Consider the following 22,636-nt stretch of genomic DNA (forward strand, 5'->3'; position numbering starts at 1 on the left):
TTACAACAATACACACAAATATTTGTAATATATCAACACACCATGCCTAATATTTTTTCTGATGGCATCTAACCCAAAAAACTAAAACACCAGTCCTAGAGTTCAAAATAACAGATGTCTACAGGTGCGTGTGTGCGTGCACTATGGCTTGAATTCAGTGTCTTGACTTTTTCCACTCAAGGCTGGTGATCTATCTCTTTTTTTTTTTTTGGGTCCAGTCGTGGGGCTTGGGCACTGTCCCTCAGCTCTTCAGCTCAAGGCTAGCACTCTACCACTTGAGCCACAGCGCCACTTCCGGCTTTTTTCTTTCTTTTTTTTTTTTGCTTATGTGGTGCTGAGGAATCGAACTCAGGGCCTTAGGCATGCAAGGCAAGCACTCTACCACTGAGCCACTTTCTCTGGTGATCTATCTCTTGAGCCATATCTCTACTTTTAACTTTTTGCTGGTTCATTGGAGATAAGGATCTCACAGACTTTCCTGTCCAGGCTGGCTTTGAACTTTGATCCTCAGATTTCAGCCTCTTGAATAACTGGGATTATGGGTATGAGCCACTGGTACCCGGCTAGAAGTCTACTTCTAAAGTGACAGCTTTTATATTGACAATGGCCTCCTTCAGGAATAATCTCAAAACTACTAGAAAGAAGCTGGGTACCAGTGGCTCATGCCTGTAATCCCAGCTACTCAGGAGGCTGAGATCTGAGGAAGACAGTTCAAAGTCAGCCTGGGCAGGAAAGTTTATGAGACTCTTATGTCAAATAAACTATTCAGAAAAAGCTGGAAGTGGTACTGTGGCTCAAGAGGCAGAGCATTAGCCTTAAATACAAAAAAGCTCAGGGACAGTGCCCAGGCACTGAGTTCAAGCCCCACAACCTACCAAAAAGAAAAAAGAAAAAGAGAAAACTGTAAAGCTTCAAAACTGCAATGAAAACTATAATCAGCTGTAAACAACAAATGTAGTTGTATTTTCCAACATAATGCAATAGGTAATATTGAAAAACTCGCAGTTCCTAAAATCATGTCACTGGTTTTATTTTGCTGTCTTGATAAGCAGCTGGCAGTGCTGGAAATTCTAGGTCCAGATTTTACAATACTGCTGAGGTTTTCAGTTCTTGCTGCTACTGCTTGTTCTGGCTCAGTTCTTAGATTTTCTAAGACATGGTTTCGGGTTCATAGATAACTACTCATTTAGGAAACAAGCTTAAAAGTAGGTTAGGGAAAGATTTGAATCCTGCTAATGTATATTTTAATAAAAAGCAAAGGGAAGATACAACTTCCCTCAAACATTACACCCTCAAAACAGATAGGTGTGATGGTCTTCTTACAATATCACTTACAAAGAACAAAGACAGCAAACTTTGCATTTTACTTAAATATACCTCAGTCTGTAATTTCAACAAGCAGTGATGAGGTGAAAAAAGTATTCAGTTGAGGTCAAAGGAGACCTTTTCTATTAGATTCTTCAGGGATAAAAATCTTCAATAAACACTATGAAGTGCATCATGTAACTCTGGGTCTCTGTGAGTTTACTCTTGATTGCTCAGGGAAGCTATAAGACAAAGATCAAAATTTAAGCCATAATTTGGTTTAGGCTGCTCCAAATTTCACCCCAAGGATCTTTCTTCCCCACTCTTTTATTAGCTAACCTGTCTTAAAAATCATCTTTATTAAAGGGCACTGGTGGCCCATGCCTGTAAATCCTTGTTCCTCAGGAGGCTGAGATCTGAGGATCACGGTTCAAAGCCAGTTTAGGCAGGAAAGTCCATGAGACTCTTATCTCCAATTAACCACCAAAAAACCAGAAGTGGAGGTGTGGCTAAAGTCATAGAGTGCCAATCTTGAGCACAAAAGTTCAGGAACAACACCCAGTCTCTGAGGTCATAACCCCACTACTGGCGCCAAAAAGAAAATCACACCACTCTCAAAATAGCAACTACTACTTCTTTTGTGCCGGTACTGTGACTTGAACTCAAGGCCTTACACTCTCACTTGGCTTTTCTCACCAGTGCTCTACCACTTGAGCTACCGCTCTAGTTGTGGCTTTTTGCTGGTATTTGGAAATAAGAAATCTCAAAGACTTTCCTGCCTGGGCTGGCTTTGAACTGTAATCCTCACATCTCAGCCTTGAGTAGCTAGAATAACAGATGTGAACCACAAGTGACCAGTGTGAAATAGACATCAATGCTAAGGGAAACAATGTAAAACTATAATAAGTAGACTGCTTGGTTCTAAAGCTTTTAACATGCATTCCTGTTAACACTGCAATTCCCACCCTCCTCACACAGGCTGGGTTTCAAGTCAACTGGTCCAAGCACTCAGGTATACTCACCCGAGACTTTTGCTCAGCATAGTTAGATGGGGATGTAGGCAGAAAATGAGGTGTCCATTTTTGCTGGCAGAGCACAGCAGAGGTGGTGTGTTTCTGGAGCTGGCTGTTGTTTAGCACTTCCTCATCCAGCCAGCAGCTTCATTGTTGATTGCTGCAAAAGCAGTTCTTCTGGCAGCCAACTCTTGTAAAGGAGTTCCTGGAAGGTCAGCCTACATTGGTTTCTTCAGAAGAACTCTAAAACAAAATCTAGCAAAGATTCTTTGAGCTCTCAATATTCTTTATTCAATCTATTTTCTGCTTAAAGAAACAGAAGAGCCCTCTTAAAGAAGATCCCTCTACCTCCAGTCAAGAATCTTGACCTACACAGAACTTGATAGCAAAGAGGAAGAACAGGGGCTGGGAAGGTGGCTCAGTGGTAGAGTGCTTGCCTTGTATGCATGAGGACCTGGGGTCAATTCCTTAGCACCACATAAGTAGAAAAGGCTGGAAGTGGCACTGTGGCTCCAGTGGTGGAGTGCTAGCCTTGAGCTGAAGTGCTGAGGGACAGCGCCCAGGCCCAGAGTTCAGGCCCCACGACCAACAACAACAACAACAAAAAACAAAAGGAAGGACATTGGGAATGCACGTCAGTAGTAGACTGCATGCTTAGCAGGGGGGAAGTTCTGGGTTCAAATCCTAGTACCAGAAAAAGAAAAGTGGTGGGAGGAGAAATGAAGAAAGAGAGCTTTTGGCAATGATATCTCCAACTAACTGTGAATATCAGAGAAAGTAGCGGTAGAACGTCAGATTGCTAGCCTATGCTGGCTGTTCCTTGCCTTGTATAGTGAATCATATAAAATAAATGTGACTTGGGCTGAGATTAACAAATCCACAGAGTTGCGAAAGAATACAACTGTGCTGTGTGGGAACTGCTGTCTGTCTACAGTAGCAATTGAGAAAGACCCAAACCTGAAGACCTGAAGAAGTAAATGCACTCCAAACAAACCACTGCAAGTAAAGGCTCTAAGTAAAGGCTCTATAAGCAAAGGCTCTTCCTCAACTGAGGAAGCTTTTTTGATTTTTAAGAACCCTGCCTTAAGAATTTTCTGCTAATAGGAACCATAATAAGGGAAAAGATCAGATTAAGACCACTGCTGTCCTACCAAAGCTTACAGTCAAAAAGGCTGTCCAGTAGGTAAGACCCAAGGGAATAAAGAGGACAAAGACATCAGCAAGTACAAGATGAAATTCTTTCTTTAAAAGATGTTTTTTAACTATATAAAAACCATCCTCAACTGTGATTGCACAAGGAAATGAGTAAAGAAGTTTTTAAAATCAGAAACTTAGTAAGATTTTAGAAACTCATTTGTTGTCCCCCACCAAAAATAACCCTAAACAATAACAACCTGAATCTAGCATGCAGCAGTTTGTAGCTGGCAGCTAGCTAAGTCAATCTGTAATAATAGGAAGTAAACTCCTAAGATTGTTCCGCATCCAAGAACAGTATCCTCTCCAATGTTGATTCAATATGACCCTGAAAATTCATGGATAATAAAAACTCTTTTAGGATAAGGCCAAAGGCCCCTGAGTACATTCTATAAGGGAATGCCTCTCAAAATGGTGAATCAAGAGTTATGTGATGAGCAAACCAAACAATATTTTCATAGAGTGTATCAGAGAAACTATTTTTAGAAAGCAATACTTTCTAACTGGGAAGGATCAGCCACTGCTATGTTTCTAATTCTCTTTTCTAAAATGTCTATTTTATAGCTGTTTTCTTGAATCTACATATTATGCTCTTGGGGCAGAAAATTTGCCCTTTACTTTGTAGTGGTCAGACACAAGAAATCATGTCATAACCTGACAGAGGTCTTGGAGCTAATATGTAATAATACATTGGATTTCAGGCAGTTTCTCTGTCTTAGAAGTGGAATGTACATAGAGACTCAGGTAGCCAATAAGGTGATTAAGACTGAAAAGTGCCTACCAAATGCTCCTTCCTTCCTCTTTAGTAAACACATTCTAACTTTATGTTGGTCCCACTACATTATTTGTCAGGTGAATTTATCAGTTCCACTGCAGCTAGTTGTTAGCCACATGACTCAGATCTGGCCAAAGGGATGTAAATCCATGTGATGCCAGTTCGGGAAAATTAACTTGAGAAAGTTAACTTTGCCCTTTCCCTGCCTCCAGCAGCAAGGCTGAACCCTCCTGGCTAAAGTTCTTCAAGATCAAAATCCACCTACTCTAGACTTCTTTCCTGAAGAAGGACACATTCCTATTTAGTTGGAACCACTATAATCTTTGGTTTTTCTGTGACATGTAGTGGAATCTAATCTTAAATGACAAAGCATCCAGTGAAAATATGAGTTAAAAATGGTCTGAATAATGAAAACTGTTCAGCTGAGGAGTTTCTACAGGACAAGGTTGCTAAAAATGGGCAAAAGTTACTAGGAAACATTGGGGAACACAAGGACCTTTTCAGAATAACTGTGAATATCAAAGAGAGAAACACTGAAGAAGAAGATGGTAAGCACCCATAAAAGAGTATCTATCTTTACAAGTGAGAGCAATTTAATTTAAAACCCAAGGCAGGGCTTTCTCACTTAGTTAATGATAGTCTCATTAAATGAAGGCAGAAGGCCAGTTAAATGACTAAAGAAGAAAGAAGGGAGGTATGAGTGTGCTTGTTTTCTTCTTAGTCTAGTAGATTCCAATTCTCAAATATATGCATCCAAAAAATTGTGCTTTCATTTTAGAGGTATCTCTCTTTAGTCCAAATATGCTTTAAAATATTTATTGAGCAGAGAGAAGGGAAAAGGTAAAAAGACCAAACAGATGTTAACAATTTTCTTCCAAGTTCTTGTGGACTTCGAAATTTTAAACATCTGTTAAAAAGAAATATGATATCATTTTAAACATATCATTCTTTATTCTAAATGTTCTTTTATTTACAGATCTATGGAGTGTTTATTTGAAAAATATGATTAGCTAATCAGTACAATTAAAACCATGTTTGCTGATAAGATCAATAGAATTGATGAGCAAGAACTATGAATGATATTGAAATAAACTATGGCACCATAAATCTAATTATTAAATCATATAGCATTTGAAAAATGCTGATACAAAAAAATTGGAAGACTTTTCATTTTTCTATAATGAAAATTTCTTTTTATTTCTAAAACTGTATAGAAAAGAACAAATCCTAATGATCCAAAATTACACTACATTTAAAATAAATATGGATATCAATATATAACTCTTTAATTTCCTAAACAAATAATACATACGTGGCTCGAACTTCAGTTCTCCATTTGGTCCTGATGGAGCAATTCCTTGTTGGAATTTTTTTTGTTCAAGCTGCTGTACTGCCTGATGAATGAGAAAGGAAAACTTTAAATAGTATTTGATATCCTATGACCTATGTGACCTTTGACAAAACACAATAAACTGAACATAACTTTCCAAATATTTAAGTGCTAAAATTTAGATTCATATTCTACAAACTATAGCCTGAGTACTGCCATAGCTGAAGTTTTACTCCTTCCTAATCTCTCTTAATTTTGAGGACAGGATGTCTGTAGATCACAAATCACCTCTTCAGTTGAGCTGCTAACTGAAACTGATTAGATCTAAGGTATCTGCCAGATCATTATAACTTCACTATAATCTCATCTGCATGCTACGTGACACACCCTTCATCGCCAAGGTAGGTGACAGTTGCCAAGGCAACAACTAGAAAGACCCTTACTAGGAAAGAGCTGGTACCTAAATTCCTGGAAAATCTCTGCCCATTCTCAGAAATACATGAATATTCACCATCCTTATTAGCCTATCCCGCCTCTTCATTTCTTTTACTCTTGTTTCTACAGTGCTCCAAACACCCAAGGGTTGAGAAGTTCACATGAGTGTCTATCTCCCACTTCTAAAATTGGCCAAGTTGGTGCTAGGTCTGGTTATTGGTTCTACAACTCTTAGAGGGAAAAAGGACCCAGCCTGGGAGCAAATACTGTAACAAAACAACATTTTTAAAGTAATAAACTTTAAAATAAGATAGCTACTAAACACATTCAAATATTATATTATAAAACACAGGTTTCAACAGAGCACTGAACATCTGAGTTTTGCTCTTGTTTTTCTAATGTGTTAAAGAGGTCAAACACAGGGCCTCTCTGAGGTAAAGAATATGCTGCTACAGAGCTACATTCCCAGCTCCTAACTTTTTTTTTGTTCTTGTAACTTTCTTTTTTCGTTCTTTTTTCTTCTCTTCTTCTGTGTGTGCATGGCCAGATGGGAGGGGGGAGGGTGTGTATGCATGTATACACACCAGTACTAAGACTAGAATTCGGGGCCTAAACACTCTTAGTTTTTTCACTCAAGACTTATATTCTACCACTTCCAGCTTCTTGCTGACTAATTGGAGATAAGAGTCTAACAGACTTTTCTGCCTGGGCTGGCTTCAGACTGATCCTCAGATCTCAGCCTTCTGAGTAGCTATGACTACAGACATGAGCCATAAGTGCTTGCCTGCCTTCTTTCTTTTTCTTCCTCTTCTTCTTCCTCTTCTTCTTCCCTCCTCCTCCTCCTCTTTCTTCTCCCTCTTCTTTTTCTTCTTTCCTACTCCTCTTCTTCCTCTCCCCACTCCTCCTCCTACTTCAACCTGGTCTTGCTCCATTGTGCAAATTTGTCTCATGCTCCTGGTCATGAAGCAATCCTCTTACCTCAGCCTTCCTAGTATCTGGCAGTAAAAATACCCACCATCTCAGCAAGCCCCTAACATTCGTTTTAATGCCACAATTTTTTTACAGTATGCCACCTGGTGATATTCCTGCTTCTGAGCCTCAAGCTGGTCGTGCTGACGTTGTAGCTCTTCTCTTTGTTTCTGAAGATCATCTGCCTTCTTCTTCAGTTCATTTTCTTGCAAAGCAATAATATTTTCATATTCTTTCAGTTCTTCTTCTGTGAAGAGCTGTTGCTGATCCAATGTCTAAAAAAAAAAGAAAACGAAGAAAGAATAGTCTTAGAAATATGACAATAAGGTCTTACTCAACTTTAACATTCTGATTAATTTTAAAATACTTGATTAGTCAAGTGTAAGAATGTATTTGTAATATACTTTTTTGGTAAGAAAGAGAGGAATAAGAAAACGAACATTTATATACTCACTTGAGCAAAAGGGGAAAATAAGATGGAAAACCCATAAACTAATATGATTAGACACTAAAGACCAAGGCTGAGAACTGTGTGGAAAGGACAAAGTGTGGTTAGAGAAATAAGACTTCTTTTAAAAAATTTAAATATGTTAATGTTAACATACAGAAAAAAATCCTAGGGCTGAATGCATGGCTCAAGTGTTAAAAGGTTTGCCTAAACTCCTTTACCACATACAAAAAATTCGTAACAACAGAGAAGTCTCCAAATTTGAATACAAAACCAAAAACAAATAAATAGTACTTTTATTTTAAATGAATAAGGTACTCCACGCAAGAGGCTGGAGACTAAAAAAAGAAAACTAATCCAAGAAACCTTTGACCACAGTATTTGGACTCTATATCCTCAGGTTAAAAACATCAAAATCTGGGCTGGGAAGGTGGCTCAAGGTGCCTTGCATGCATGAGGCCCTGGGTTCAATTCCTCAGCACCACATACACAGGAAAACCCAGAGGTGGCACTGTGGCTCAAGTGGTAGAGTACTAGCCTTGAGCTGAAGAGCTGAGGTACAGCACCCAGGCCCAGAGTTCAGGCCCCATGACCAACAAAAATGAGATCTAAATCTAAACAAATATTGAACTCATTTTGTAGAAGCATGGATCAGCAATTCTGAACCTCTTCAAAGATTGGGGAAACAAGTTTAATATATTTGTGGAACATTGAGAGTTTGATTTCACATAAAATATAGAAAGAGCAAATGATAGAATGCAATGTCAAAGTTGAAGATATCAATATGAATTCATGAATTTTAACACATGCTTCATAGATCTACAAAACTGAACATAAAGTATATAAGTGGGCTTATGTAGACAAACCACATATACATGTATATAAGTAAGCCTGGTTAGTTGCCCAATTACTCTATGCAGTCTTGTTTTGTTTGCACTGGTACCAGAGCTTGAACTGAAGACCTTGTACTCTAGCTTAGCTTTTTTTTTTTTTTTGTTTAGTGCTGGTACTCAGCCACTTGAACATACCTCTACTTCTAGCATTTTGCTGGTTAATTGGAAATGAGTCTTTGGGGTTTGTCTGTCCAAGCTGGTTTTGAACAGTGCAGATCTCAGCCTCCTGAATAGCTAGGATCACAGGCATGAGCCAGCAGTGCTCAGTTTTCAGGTAGGTTTGACCAAGTATAGTTTTTAAAATATATGTCCTCAGCTGTGGTTTAAACTCTATGTATTCTGAGCACTTCTGGTTTCTCTCCAAGGGCAATATTCTTGAAGCCATATACCTACAGATACCTAAGATCTACTGCATACATATATACTATATGTGTGCATGTATATGTGTGCATGCACGCACACATACATGCACTTAGGCTTTTATTTTTTAAACCAAATTATTGTCACCTCACAAGAACCTTGAAAGCAGTGAAGTAAGGAGCACATCATTGCCCCAATCTTGGTCTATATCAGTTCCCACCAAAAGGAAATGGGCTTCTCAGAAAAAAATGATTTGTTTCAGGAGTCAGACAGGAAAAGGACAAGATGAGCCTACTAAGGACAAATTCGTAGGACAGAATTGTCCCACTGAAGGTTAAGTCTTAACAGATTTACCAGAATATGGAAGAAAAACATTAAGTTAAACTCTCAGTGGCCAATCCTAGGACCATCTAAACATGGAAATAATCATAGGATTATAGCTAAATGAAATGAATAAGCCATGACTCTATATTGATATAAAGAAAAACAAAGAGAGAATATGAGGGAAGGACAATTTTCTCTTATTGTAGAAAGCCAAGTAATGAATGAAGAAGCAATAACAGTAGAAAATCACAACTTGCCAACCATCATAGTAAAATCATCAGTGGACTCAGGGCTTGGCATTTGCTAGTCAAATGCTGTACCTCTTAAGCCACACCACTAGCCACCACTCCCCTTTTATTCATTAGGTTATTTTTCAGATATAGTTCTCTTTGTGCCCACTGGCCTTAAACAGAAATTTTCCTACATATTTCTCCCACAGAGCTAATGCCACTGTGCCAGTTTATTTGTTGAGAGGAGGGTTTTGCTAACTTGTTTCCTAGGTTTGCCTCCAAGAGAGATCCTTCTAATCTCTGACTCCAGAGCAGCTTGGAATACAGGTATGAACCATTCTTTCCTGGCTACATGTATGAAAAGGGAATACTGGGGAAAGAAAAAAAGGAGGTAAAGAAGATTGAAGTATAATGTGTATATATTAATATATGAATTATATATATATATATATATATATATATATATATATATATATATATATGAAGATAGCAAAATAAACCCAACCATGCACTATTAGAAAAAGGCCAGTGGAGGAAGGGAAAGTTAAAAGATTAAAATAGAAGAGAGAGAACTTGTTCAAAGTACACTGAGTACATCTATGGAATTATCACAATAAAATTCCTTTATAATATTATGTATTCTATTTTAAACATATATATACATAGATATGTATATATATGAAAAAGAGTCTGCTATATCCAAGCCTGTGGTCCCAGCTCCTGGGAGACAGAGGAGGATGGCTTAAGTGCACATGTTTGAGCTTTGGTAACACACTATGACTCTGTCTTAAGAGCAAAACAAAACAAAAGAGTCTAGCCTAGAGTTCAAGCCCCATGACTGACCAAAAAAAAATCCTAAATTTTGCTGGGTGCTGCTGGCTCACACCTGTAACCCTAGGTACTCAGGAGGCTGAGATCTGAGGATCAGTTCAAAGCCAGCCCAGGCAGGAAAGCCTGTGAGATTCTTACTTCCAATTAACTACCAAAAACAAACAAACAAACAAACAACTGGGGGTACATTGTGGCTCAAGGAGCTAGTCTTTAGCGAAAAAAGCTCAGGACAGAGCCAAAGCCTTGAGTTCAAGCCCCAGGACCAGCACCCCCCAAATATCCTAAATTTACATAAAAATGTACTTACAGGGTACAGAAAGGGAAAGAGGAAAGGTTGGGAGGGAAAATGGGGGGAGGGGCAGTTAAAAAAAGGGGTGACTGTCAAAAAAATGTATTCATTACCTGACTTAAGAAATGGTAGTGTCTCTGTACAATTTTAATAACAGCAATAAAATTATTTTTAATACACTAATAGCTGGGTGCAGGTGGCTCATGTCAACAATCCTAGCTACTCAGAAGGCTGAGATCTGAGGATCAAAGTTCAAAGCCAACCCAGGCAGGAAAGTATGTGAGACTCCTATCTAATCGACTACCAGAAAAACTGGAAGTGATGCTGTGGCTCAAGTGGTAGAGCACTAGCCTTGAGCTGAAGAGCTCAGGGACAGAGCCCAGGTCCAGAGTTCAAGCCCCATAACCAACAAAAAGAAAGAAAGAAAGATATAGCCAGGCACAGTATTTGTTTGAGGCTAGCTTGAACTACATAGTAAGCCCTTGGTCTCAGAAGAAAACAAAAAGTATCATGTCAGTGTTTCCTTTTAAAAATAACAATAAAGAACTAGAAGTAATCAAAATGTCTAGCCCTGAGAAAATAACAACGTTCATAAAAATTATGAGAATATATTTTTGGTGTCACATTGAGTGAATTTTAAAACAGCTATTCTTTTATTTGGGCAGTATAGTAAATTAGAGGATATTTTTAAAATTATAAAAGGTAAAATAAAGCCAGGCATGGTAGTACATGCCTATACCTAAGGAAGTAGAGGCAGGAAGATCATAACTTTTAGGTCAGTAAGACCCTATATCAACAATAAAATAAATAAATTAATATTTAAAATAATAATACAAAATAAAAACAAAAACTCTGTGAATATAGCTCAAATGGCATAGTGCTTGTCTAACAAGGCCCTAACAGGGGAAAGGGAGGCAAAATAATAACATTAAGCAAATGATCAAAGCTAGTATTGCCAGTTAATGGGAATCATAAGCAGCATTTATTTGGTTAGCTGGTTTTGGTATACTTTTGTTGTTGTTGTTGTTTTTGGTACACTTTTGTGTTGTTGTTGTTGTTGCTGCTGCTGCTGCAGCTATTTTGGTTTTAGCCATGGGGCTTGAACCTCGGGCTGGGGCACTGTCCTTTAGCTTTTCCACTCAAGGCTAGTACTCTACCCCTTGAGCCACAGCTCTATTTCTGGCTTTTTGTTTTTGTTGTTGTTAGATAACTGGAGCTAAGAGTCTCACAGGCTTTCTTGCCCAGGCTGGCTTCAAATGGTGATCCTCAGATCTCACCCTCCCGAGGAGCTAGGATATCAGGTATGAGCCACCAATACCTGGTCATTTTGATGGTTTCAAGATAATGTCTCACAGTTCATCCCAAGTTGGCCCTCAAACTTATGATTCTCTTGCCTCAGCCTCCTGAATGCTGAGGTTACAGGTATATATGCACCACCACACACAGCTCTCTTTTGTTTTTTTCTTATATATATTTTTTGTAAAGATACTGTACAGAAGGGTTACAGTTACACGAGCAAGGTAATGAATCCATTTCCTATTGAGCATTGTTACACCCTTCTTTGCTTTGCCCCTATCATCCCTTCCCTCCCCATCTTTTATTTGTTATAGATATATAGGAAAAGACAATCTTCTTCCTTGAATTTGCTTTAGTTGGGTGTTACCTCTCAATAAGTCTTTTGAAGCTGTGAATGCATTCATTTATACTCAGTTGGCTGTGGCATAAACTGGTATACTTTTTCTGGAGCAATTTGGCTAGAAACTAAAAACAGTTCAAAAATTGAAAATATTCTATTGCTGGGAAGTCAAGGAAAATCATCACAGATTGCCTGTGAATGTATGAATAAATGAATAACCATCACAGCATTACTTATTATATAGTAAAATACTAGAACTTAGTCAAAATATTTAAATCTGTAGAAATAGTTATGTAAGTCATGCTAAAACCAAACAACTGCATGTAATGTAGTCATTTCTTAAATCATGTTTTGAAAATTAGACTCTAAGATATTTTAAAATATTATTTAAAACAACAACAACAACAGTAATTCATGAATGTATACAGCTGGGTATCTCCAATTAACCATCAAAAAATCAAAAGTGAAATTGTGGCTCAAGTGGTAGAGCACCAATCTTGAGCAAAAAATGGTAGGAGATAGAGCCAATGCACTGAGTTCAAGCCCTAATACTTGCACACAACCATTTATACAGTATAAATCCATTTTCTTTTTGGCTGTTCCAGGGGCTTGAACTCAGGGCCTGAATGCTGTCCCTAAGCTTCTTCTGCTCAAGGCTAGTGCTCTACCATTTGAGCCACAGTACTACTTCCAGCCTTTCTGAGTACTTTGTTGGGGATGAGAATCTCATAGATTTTTCCTTCGTGGGCTGGCTTCAAACAGTAATCCTCAGATCTCAGTCTCCTGAGTAGCCACCAGCATAGGATTATGGGCATAAGCCACTGGCACCTGGCTTACAATCCATTTTTAAAATACAAAAATATGAATATATGTATCTACAAATTAATAACAGGATAATATACTACATATATACTATATGCTACATAGGATTTATATTATATATAAGCAAGACACTATTTCAAATTGTCATAATATATAACTTACCTGTGTACATCTAAGGTGGTAGAATTACAAATGATTTCTGTTTTTTTCTTTGAGTGTATCTATATTTTTAATTTTTAACAATGAATATAAAACAATATCTTAAATATTTCTAATTGATTGTAATGGCTTAAAATGAGAAATTAATTGCTTAATCAACTCATCTTTCAATAAGGCTGGGTACTGGGGGCTCATACCTATAATCCTCACTACTTACGAGACTGAGATTTGAGGATCATAGTTCAAAGCCAGCCCTGGCAGGAAAGTCTATGAGACTCTTATCTCCAATTAATCACCACAAAACTAGAAGTGGAGGTTTGGTCAAGTAGTAGAATACTAACCTTGAGTAAAAAAGAGTTCAGGGCAGCCCTGAGTTCAAGCCCCAGGATCAGCACACACAAAAAACCGTTAAAACAGAATGTTTATACATAAACATAACAGGGAATACAAACTAAAGGTAGAATAAGCTGATAGATTTTCTCAAACCATAGGCACCTTTTGAAGTAGTTTATTACCTCCCAGCTATCTGGCTCCAAGAATTCTTTTTTTTCTGTAGCTTTCAAAAATTCTTCCATAGTCACCAACCGGTCTTTGTTAGTATCAACCTGTTGAAAAGAAAATAAAAGTACAATATAAAATAAATATTTTTTATTTTATTAAATACTACTGTTTTCTAGTAGATGCTACTTCATGAACATACAGCAATTAGCCCTAATGTCCATTGAAACCAGGGAGTGGAGGGACAGAAAATACTGTACATGATACAAGAGTCAGAAAATCCATATTTTCTTCTATATAATTAAAAAATTATAAATATGAGGTATCTATATACTTGATATCCAAAAACTTGACATAAGACAGTTGGCCAATCTAATTGGTTAGGCTACTCTTATTTACTTTCCTCACCTTAATAGAAACCAACTGCTTAGACAAGAAAAATCACCATTCCAGAATGGTTTTGGTGTTTACTACTGTTTTGGTCAACCATAGATGTGTTTAAATTAAAATATTCAACATTTTTTTCTTAAAAAGAAACAAATAAATCAAAACTAAAGTTAACAAACTCTCAAATCCTTTTCAGGGGTTTGTGTAGTGTGTGGCAAATTCAGTTACAATGGTGAACTATACAGTGTCCAAGTGCTGCATGTCTTTTTGAAACATCCTGTGAGAGAGATATATCTTCTCCTCAATCAAGGGCTTAACAGAGACATGCTAATTTAGTCAATAGAATGTAAGCAGAGGTGAGTATTGCCACATCTGAACATAAATCTCACATACTATTGCATTGTTTGGTTGGGGATTCTCAGGTCCTGATATAATCTAGATAGAGAATGTTTCTTGCAGCCTTGGAATAAGAGGCATACAGCAAGGGTCAAGCCTGAGCATGACAGCCTAACTGGAAAGCTGATATATGATGAACAGGAAATAAACATTTGTTGCTACAAGTATTAAAATACTAGGACTTGGAGGATTTCCTTGGTACAGGATGAATATAATCAGAAATGTTTAGAAGTAGAGTGCTTTGGATGTTGGATTTTTCTGAAATTTAGATATTTGGATACACATAGTGAGATTTTTTTGAGAACAAGAGCCAAATCCAAACATGAAATTTCAAACGTTTTACATATATACCTTACACATCTAGCCTGAAGGCAATTTTGTACTTTCTTGTAAATAATTTGGTGCATGTAACACAATTTCATGGTGTGGAATTTCCCACTTGGGCATTTTGTTGGTGCTCAAAAATTGTGGATTTTAGTGCATTTCAGATTTAGGATTAGAGATGGTCAATCTATGAAATCTGATCCAAGTTTTTAAAATATCAAATATTTGACTTCTACAATTAAAAATAGATTTTATTGCTGTTATGTAATAGCATCATTATCTTTAAAAATAATTTAAAGCAGTTACAACACATTTTATTTACATAAAGGGAAGCTAGTAGTGTGTTCATAGCATTGTTATCTTTGAAAATAATTTAAAGTAGTTACAACACATTTTATTTACATAAAGAGAAGCTAGTAGAATATTCGGAGTCAAAACTGCAAAGCTTTGAATATATGTTTATTTTTCCATCTTATGGTCAAATTTATTACAAGAATTTAGAATAATGAAAAGAAGGAACATATCATCTTAAGCTTTATAAATAAACATGCAGTACCTCATTCATTACATGTTCTCTCATTCTAAGCCTTTCTTCTTCCATTTCTACCATGTCATCCTCTTCATTTCTGGGATCATACACTTTCTCCAACTTAAAAATAAAGTTAAAACCAATGTGAAACTAAAAAAGAGATTGAAGAGGAAAATGAGAGATAAAACAAGAACACTCAATATTACCTCTTTGGTAAATAGGGCTTCTAATTCTTGTTCATCCAGGAATCCATCACCATTGACATCTAAAGTTAAAAAGTTACAAATGGAAGAATGGATTTTAATCCCTTAGAAAATGAGTAATTGAAATATAACTACTCACAAATGGTTTGCAAAAGTAGTACTGACATGGTGACAATACTGTAAAAAAAAAAAAAAGGATTTCTTCTTTTCCATGAAACTTCAGATTATCCCAAGTGATAGCAATTCTATAATTCCTTACATGTACTGCTGTTGAAAAGTAAGGTACAGCAATATGATATAAGAGTAAAAGTAAATTTTAAATATTGTAATATAGAGTCTGTTAGATATAAACTAAGCAGACACAGAATTGCCTTCAATTAACAATCATATAAGGACTCAACAGTCAAAGCAGGTGAAAGTCACAGCTACTCATCTATAATATTTAATACTGCAGATCTGCAATAAAATCTACTAATATTACCCTAGAGAAATACTCCAAAAAGTTTCTACATATAGGACTCAACAGCAAACGTTGGCAGAAATAATTTAAGAATTAAACATAGACAGCTTTTTTCAAACAGTAGATAAATAGCAATATTTGTATCAAATCTGTTACCATGTAATTTGAAAAATGTCTTGGGGTCAAAGTCATTAGGATCCAATCCATCAGTCTCTTCCCATACCTCTTTTAGTTGATCTTTGCTTCCCTGTGAACCAATTTTAAGAAACTGCTCAAAACAAAATATAATCTATGTTTATAGATGCAATAATACATGTCTGAGGAGTTTTTCAGAATTAAGAATCCTGACTTAAGTACCAGTAACTTATTAAAATTGTACTATCTGATGCAGAGAATTATCTTCATCTAAATATGGTTTCAGAAAGATACAATTCTTACTGGATGATTCACTTTCGGATGGTCTTCATGCTTTTTCTTCATTTCTTCAAATTTAGATTCTTCTTCTTTTCTCTTTTCCTCATTCAGTGTTTTCAGATACTCTCTCCTTTCATGTTCTTTCATCATTTCATATTTTTTAAATTCCTCATGTCGAGTCTTGTCAAAGTGTTCCAGATCACTTGTTGCCTAGAATATGATAATTGATTAAAATGACAAAGATGTGTTTGAGAGATATAAAATAAAGCTATTATTTAATATAGCATACTCTCTGCTAGGAGGAAATATGGAAAAAGAAGGAAAAATTTTTAAATTTTTAATTTAATTTTTTAAATTTAATTTTTTTTTGGGGGGGGAGGTCCGGTCATGGGGCCTGAACTCTGAGCCTGAGCGCTGTCCCTCAGCTCTTCAGCTCAAGGCTAGTGCTCTACCACTTGAGCCACAGCGCCACTTCCAGCTTTTTTCTTTTTTTTTGGGGGGGGGGGGGTCCAGTCATGGGCCTGAACTTGGCCTGGGCACTGTCCCTCAGCTCTTCAGCTCAAGGCTAGCACTCTACCACTTGAGCCACAGCATCACTTCCGGCTTTTTTCTTTTTGCTTATGTGGTGCTGAGGAATCAAAACCAGGGCCTCATGCATGCAAGGCAGGCACTCTACCACTGAGCCACCTTCCCAGCCCCAGCTTTTTTCTTTTTGCTTATGTGGCGCTGAGGACTCGAACCCAGGGTCTCATGCATGCAAGGCAAGCGCTCTACCACTGAGCCAACTTCCCAGCCCTTAAATTTAATTTTTATTTTAGCTTTTATATGTGAATGTGTGCATGAATGTGTCCCCATACCTTCTAAAACTTTCTAAAAAGCATGACCACATGGGCCTGCTGATACCTTTATATTGGTCTCTGGCTTCTAGAACTGTCAGAGAGTACATTATTGTCATATTAAGCCACCCAAGAAAAAAAAAGAAATTTCCAAGTTTCAGACAGAAAATATAATGCTTTGTGACATTCCTGCAGGGTCTATTATAAACTGATTACTTTTTTTTTACAATAACTATAAATATACTATATAGGCTAAATAAAATCTACAAATAGTAATTGACTAGTTCTGGCCAGTGTTTACAGAATATACCTATGTATACATATATGTATTGCTATATTGATTTTTTTTTTTTTTTTGGGTCCGGTCGTGGGGCCTGAACTCTGGGCCTGGGCGCTATCTCTCAGCTCTTCAGCTCAAGGCTAGCGCTCTATCTCTTGAGCCATAGCGCCACTTCCGGCTTTTTTTCTTTTTGCTTATGTGGTGCTAAGGAATCGAACCCAGGGCCTCAGGCATGCAAGGCAAGCGCTCTACCACTGAGCCACCTTCCCAGCCCTATATTGATATTTTTTATATTTTGAGATATTTGAGATATATGTACACATAGGCATATGTATATTTTATCTGTATATTAATATCTAAACTAAGTATATCTGATAAAGTTATCTGATAAAGGTTAACCTATCTCCCTTGGAAGATATATATTCTAAAGACTATATAAAAGTTCTTTATCTGGACAGGTGCTCATGGCTCATCCCTGTAATCCTAGCTACTTGGGAGGATGAGACCTGAGGAATGCAGTTGAAAGCCAGCCTGGGAAGGAAAGTTTTTGTAAGCCACTTAGAAAAAGCCAGAAATGGTGTTGTGGCTCAAGTGGTAGAACCTTAAGCAAAAGAAGCTCAGGGACAGCATCCAAGTTCTATTTCTAGCTAATTGAGTTTAATTGTCACTTACAAAACCTCCCAGGCATAATAAAAACAACACTTTCTAGAATTATTCTTACCGCTTTGATTAGCATATCTAAATCTGTGGATTCAAACTTGTCAGGATTCATGTGATTTAGATGATCAAATTGTTTTAGAAGAGCTTGGTGGTCAATACCTACATCTGAGAGAGAATAAGAAAGCTGTAAGTGATCAATTACTAGATGTTATAATCACTAATATAAATGACACATAAGAGACAGTATTTGGAAATGAAGATGTACAGAGTGGTACAGAGCCAGAACTGACTGAAACACCAAAGCACCAGGTTCTCAGTTCCAAGACTCAGTACTAGCACAAAAAATAAACTAAAAAGCATTCATACTTATTCCTATAGGATTTTATAAGAAAATTCAAAGTTTTAGAATAAGACATAGTTATTTATAGAATATTACACATACTGTTGTTCAAGGCAAAGGTAGAACCTAGAATAGAACACATTTTAATATGTTTCATTTACTTATCTATTTAGACTGTACTGGGGTTTGAAGTCAAGGCCTTGCTTTTGCTAGACAGGCATTCTACCACTTTGGCTTTTACTTATTTTTTAGATACAGTCTCCAGTTTTTGTCTGGGGCAGGTCTCAGATGATTATCCTACTTATGGCCTCCAGAGTAGCTGGTGGCAAAGGCAAGCACCACCAAACCCAGACTATTGATTGACACAGGTCTCCCTAACTTTTATCTGGGCCTGGTCATGAACCATGATTCTCCCTCCTAAGTAGCCTGAGCCACCACACTGGACCTAATATGCATATTTTAATGTTTTATCTAGAAAGGTTAACTATCAGAGTTCTTAATAGCAAAAACTTGCTGCTTATTTCAACCAAATAGCCTGGCACCTGTGGCTCATCCCTGTAATCTTAGCTACTCAGGAGGCTAAGATCTGAGGATCACAGCCAGCATGGACAGGAAAGTCCATGAGACTCTTATCTCCAATTAATCACTAGCAAACTGGAAGTGGTGCTGCAGCTCAAAGTAGTAGAGAGTTAGCCTTGACTAAAAAAAAAAAAATCTCAGGGCTGGGAATGTAGTTTAATGGTAGAGTGCTTGCCTAGCATAGATGAAGTCCTGGGTTTGATTCTTCAGTACCACATAAACAGAAAAAGCTGGAAGTGGCACTATGGCTCAAATGCTAACACTCTAGCTTTGAGCATAGAGAGGCTCAAGGACAGAGCCCAGGCCCTGAGTTCAAGTCCCAGGACCACACCCCCCCCCCCCAAAAAAAATCTCAGGAACAGTACTCAGGCCATGAATTCAAACCCCATGACTGACAAGGAAAACACACACACATACACACACACACTCACACACACACACACACACACACACACACACACACACACAAAACTACTTACATAAATTCTAAAGAGTGCCTTTACTTTTTAGAAGTTCTTTTTCTTTTCTTCCTTTCCTTCCTTCTTTCTGTTTCTTTTCCTTTCTTTCCTTTTTCTTTCTTTCTCTTTCCTTCCTTCATTCCCTCCCTCTCTCTTTTCTTTCTTTCTTTCCTTCCTTCCTTCTTTCTTCCCTTCCCTTCCTTCCTTCCTTCCTTCCATCTTTCTTTCTTTCCTTCTTTCTTTCTTCCTTTCTTTCTTTTCTGTGTGTGTCTATCTAATGAGAGTACCAAGATGAAAATCACTCCAGTACCATGAGTAATATCTACTGCTAGTCTGAGGTCTATGATATTATTTACCACTAAAAAGAACCAGTGCTACAAAAGGAAAGAAATGTAAATATCACCTGATGTGGAAGAAATATTTGTATTGTGAAAGCTCATAGAATTTACAAACTTTATAGACCATGATAATGACAATTTGCCTTGTGAAGGTTAAAATGTGTTTGTGACTAAGTATCACGATTCCACATTACTATGAAATATGTGAAATTTATGTAATCACCTAATCTCAATAAAAAAAGTTTTAAAAAGAAAAGAAAAAAGAGAACCAAAGCTGCCAAGTGTCAGCGGCTCATGCCCATAATCCTAGCTACTTAGGAAGCTGAGATCTGAGGATTATGATTCAAAGTCAGCCCAAGCAAGAAATCCAAGAGACTCTTACCTCCAATTAACTCCCCCCCCAAAAAAAAGATAGAAGTGGAGCTGTGGCTCAAGTGGTAAAGTCCTAGACTTGAGCAAAACAGACAGTTCCAGCTTTTAGTTTAAGCTCTAGAACCAGCACTAAAACAACAACAACAACAACACACACACACACACACACAAAACAGCCTACTCAGAGAAATGGTTGTTTCTAGAGTTAGGAGCAGGGTAGTTACTAGATAAGCTGAGAACACATTGTTGTATCAGAAATACAAAAAATGAGCCAGGCACCAGTGACTCATGCCTATAATCCTACCTACTTAGGAGATCTGAGATCTGATGTCTGAGGATTGCAGTTCAAAGGCAGGAAAGTCCATGCGACAATTATTTCCAATTAACTGCCCACGCCACACACACACAAAGCCAGAAATGGAGCTGTACCTCAAAGTGCTAGAGCACTAGCCTTAAGCACAAAAATTCGAGACAGCATACCCAGGTCATGAGTGCCCTGAATCCAAGCCCAGGACTGGCAAAGGAAGGAAGGAAAGAAAGAAAGGGAGGGAGGAAAGAAAGGGAGGGAGGGAGGGAAAGAGGAAGGAAGGAAGGAAGAAAGGAAGGAAGGAAGGAAGGAGGGAAGGAGGGAAGGAAGGAAGGAAGGAAGGAAGGAAGGAAAGAAGGAAGGAAGGAAGGAAGGAAGGAAGGAAGGAAGGAAGGAGGGAAGGAAGGAAGGAAGGAAGGAAGGAAGGAAGGAAGGAAAGAAGGAAGGAAGGAAGGAAGGAAGGAAGGAAGGGAAAGATGTTAAATCTATATCATCCAAGCCTTTATTGAATTCTTATCATGGCATTAATGGTTTTACTTCTGAAGAAAAGATTTGTTAGGAGGCAACTGTAAAGAGTATAATTAAACAATGCAAAATATGAAAAGATGCTCAACTTCACTCAAAGTAAGTGAAATATATGTTAAAAACAGCACTACTAGCCAGGTTTTTGGTGGCTGATGCTTATTAATGCTAGTTACTAGGAAAGTAGATATTGGGAAGATCAAGGTTTAAGGCTAGATCAAGTAAAAAGTTTGTGAGACTCCCATTTCAACAAAAGACAGCTCAGTGTGGTGGCATGTGCCTGTCAATCTCATCTACAGTAGGAAGCAAATATAGAAGGATCGAATTCTAGACCAGCCTGAACAAAAAGTAAGATTCTATTTTTAAAATAACCAGAACAAAAAGTTCTAGATGTGTGGGTCAGTAGAGCACATGTTTAACAAGCTTTAGGCCTTGAGTTTAAACCACAGTGTGTACACACACACACACACACACACACACACACACACACACACACACACACACACACACACACACACCCTGCACTATTGTACCATAGAACATAATTGTAAAACCTAGAATTATTGCTGGGGAGTATATGGATTGATATAATTTCTATGAAGGCAAAATTTGAAAGATCTGTGAAAATTAAAACTACATATAACTTTTTTGTCCTTAAGTAGTTGTTCAAGGAGTTTCAATTCAACATATGAATTTATGAGTATAATGCATATGATCAATGGCACATATAACTTTTCATTTCACTGCTGGGAAATTATCTTCAGATAATCTTATGTGGATACATAATAATAGATGTACAAGAATGTTCAGTAGAAATAACCTAAATGTCCATTCACAGGTTCTGGATAAGCGGGGCTGGGAAGGTGGCTCAGTGGTAAAGCACTTGCCTTGCATGCCTGAGGCCCTGGGTTTGGTTCCTCAGCACCCCATAAGCAAAAAGAAAAAAACTGGAAGTGATACTGCGGCTCAAGTGGTAGAGTGCTAGCCTTGAACTGAAGAGCTCAAGAGACAGCTCTGGGACAGCGCCCAGGCCCAGAGTTCAAGCCCCACGACCAGACTAAAGAAAACAAAACAAAACAAAAAAACAGGTTCTGGATAAGCAAACTGTGGTATATCTGTACAACAAAGTTCCATCCAGCTTTAAAAAAAAAAGAAAGGAAAAGTAGTATGAGGTATGGCTCAAATAGTACAATATTTGACTAGCAAATGTACAAGAACTTTGGGTATAATTTCCCAATACCTTAAAAAGTGTGATGATTCTGTTTTCTTTATCTTATGTATGGTATTCATGTGTATATCTTCAGGAGGGTAGGGGAAGATACAGAACTTGAGGGAAAAGGGTGAAAAAGTCAGCAGTGGAGTACGTTGGACATTGATAAAAGTGAACTATACAACTCATGGGTGGCAGAAGACACTGTACAAAAGGAAATTGTACTTCACTGTATCTGATTCCAGTATCCTGAATCTTGCATATACATTTTTATAATTTGGGGAGGGGGAAGGGATATAACAAAATGCTTAAATAATGATACAGGTTGACCCATTGTAACAATAAGATGTACAAGACACTATGTTGAAAATGAACTTTATGGTTTCAGGGGAGCGGGGGGGGGGGGGGGGGGGGGGGGGGGGAGGAGCTGGGGAGGGGGGAGGGAAGGGATGGTAGGGGAAAAACAAAGGAGGAGGGTAACAATGTTCAATAGGAAATGTACTCATTACC

The 22,636-nt window shown here is 37.6% G+C and overlaps 1 protein-coding gene and 1 long non-coding RNA gene across 2 annotated transcripts in view; both read right to left on the reverse strand.

The window, feature by feature from the left end:
• Positions 1 to 969: 969 nt before the first annotated feature.
• LOC122117773 lies at positions 970 to 2,761 on the reverse strand. Its single transcript, XR_006149231.1, has 2 exons — positions 2,328 to 2,761; positions 970 to 1,547 (listed from the first exon to the last, which is right to left on the reverse strand). It is a non-coding gene; the product is annotated as an uncharacterized LOC122117773 (long non-coding RNA).
• Positions 2,762 to 5,087: 2,326 nt separating this feature from the next.
• The window catches only part of Nucb2 (nucleobindin 2), a 45,286-nt gene continuing 27,737 nt past the window's right edge, over positions 5,088 to 22,636 (reverse strand). Inside the window, 9 exon segments of the mRNA XM_042691635.1 lie at positions 5,088 to 5,194; positions 5,600 to 5,681; positions 7,126 to 7,296; positions 13,529 to 13,618; positions 15,175 to 15,267; positions 15,354 to 15,412; positions 15,967 to 16,057; positions 16,249 to 16,434; positions 18,062 to 18,165. Coding sequence (XP_042547569.1) covers positions 5,187 to 5,194; positions 5,600 to 5,681; positions 7,126 to 7,296; positions 13,529 to 13,618; positions 15,175 to 15,267; positions 15,354 to 15,412; positions 15,967 to 16,057; positions 16,249 to 16,434; positions 18,062 to 18,165 — 884 coding nt within the window. The 3' untranslated portion in view covers positions 5,088 to 5,186.

This window comes from Dipodomys spectabilis, unplaced genomic scaffold, assembly GCF_019054845.1.
Source record: "Dipodomys spectabilis isolate Male_0828 unplaced genomic scaffold, ASM1905484v1 ptg000145l, whole genome shotgun sequence".
In the NCBI taxonomy this organism is placed as follows: Eukaryota; Metazoa; Chordata; class Mammalia; order Rodentia; family Heteromyidae; genus Dipodomys; species Dipodomys spectabilis.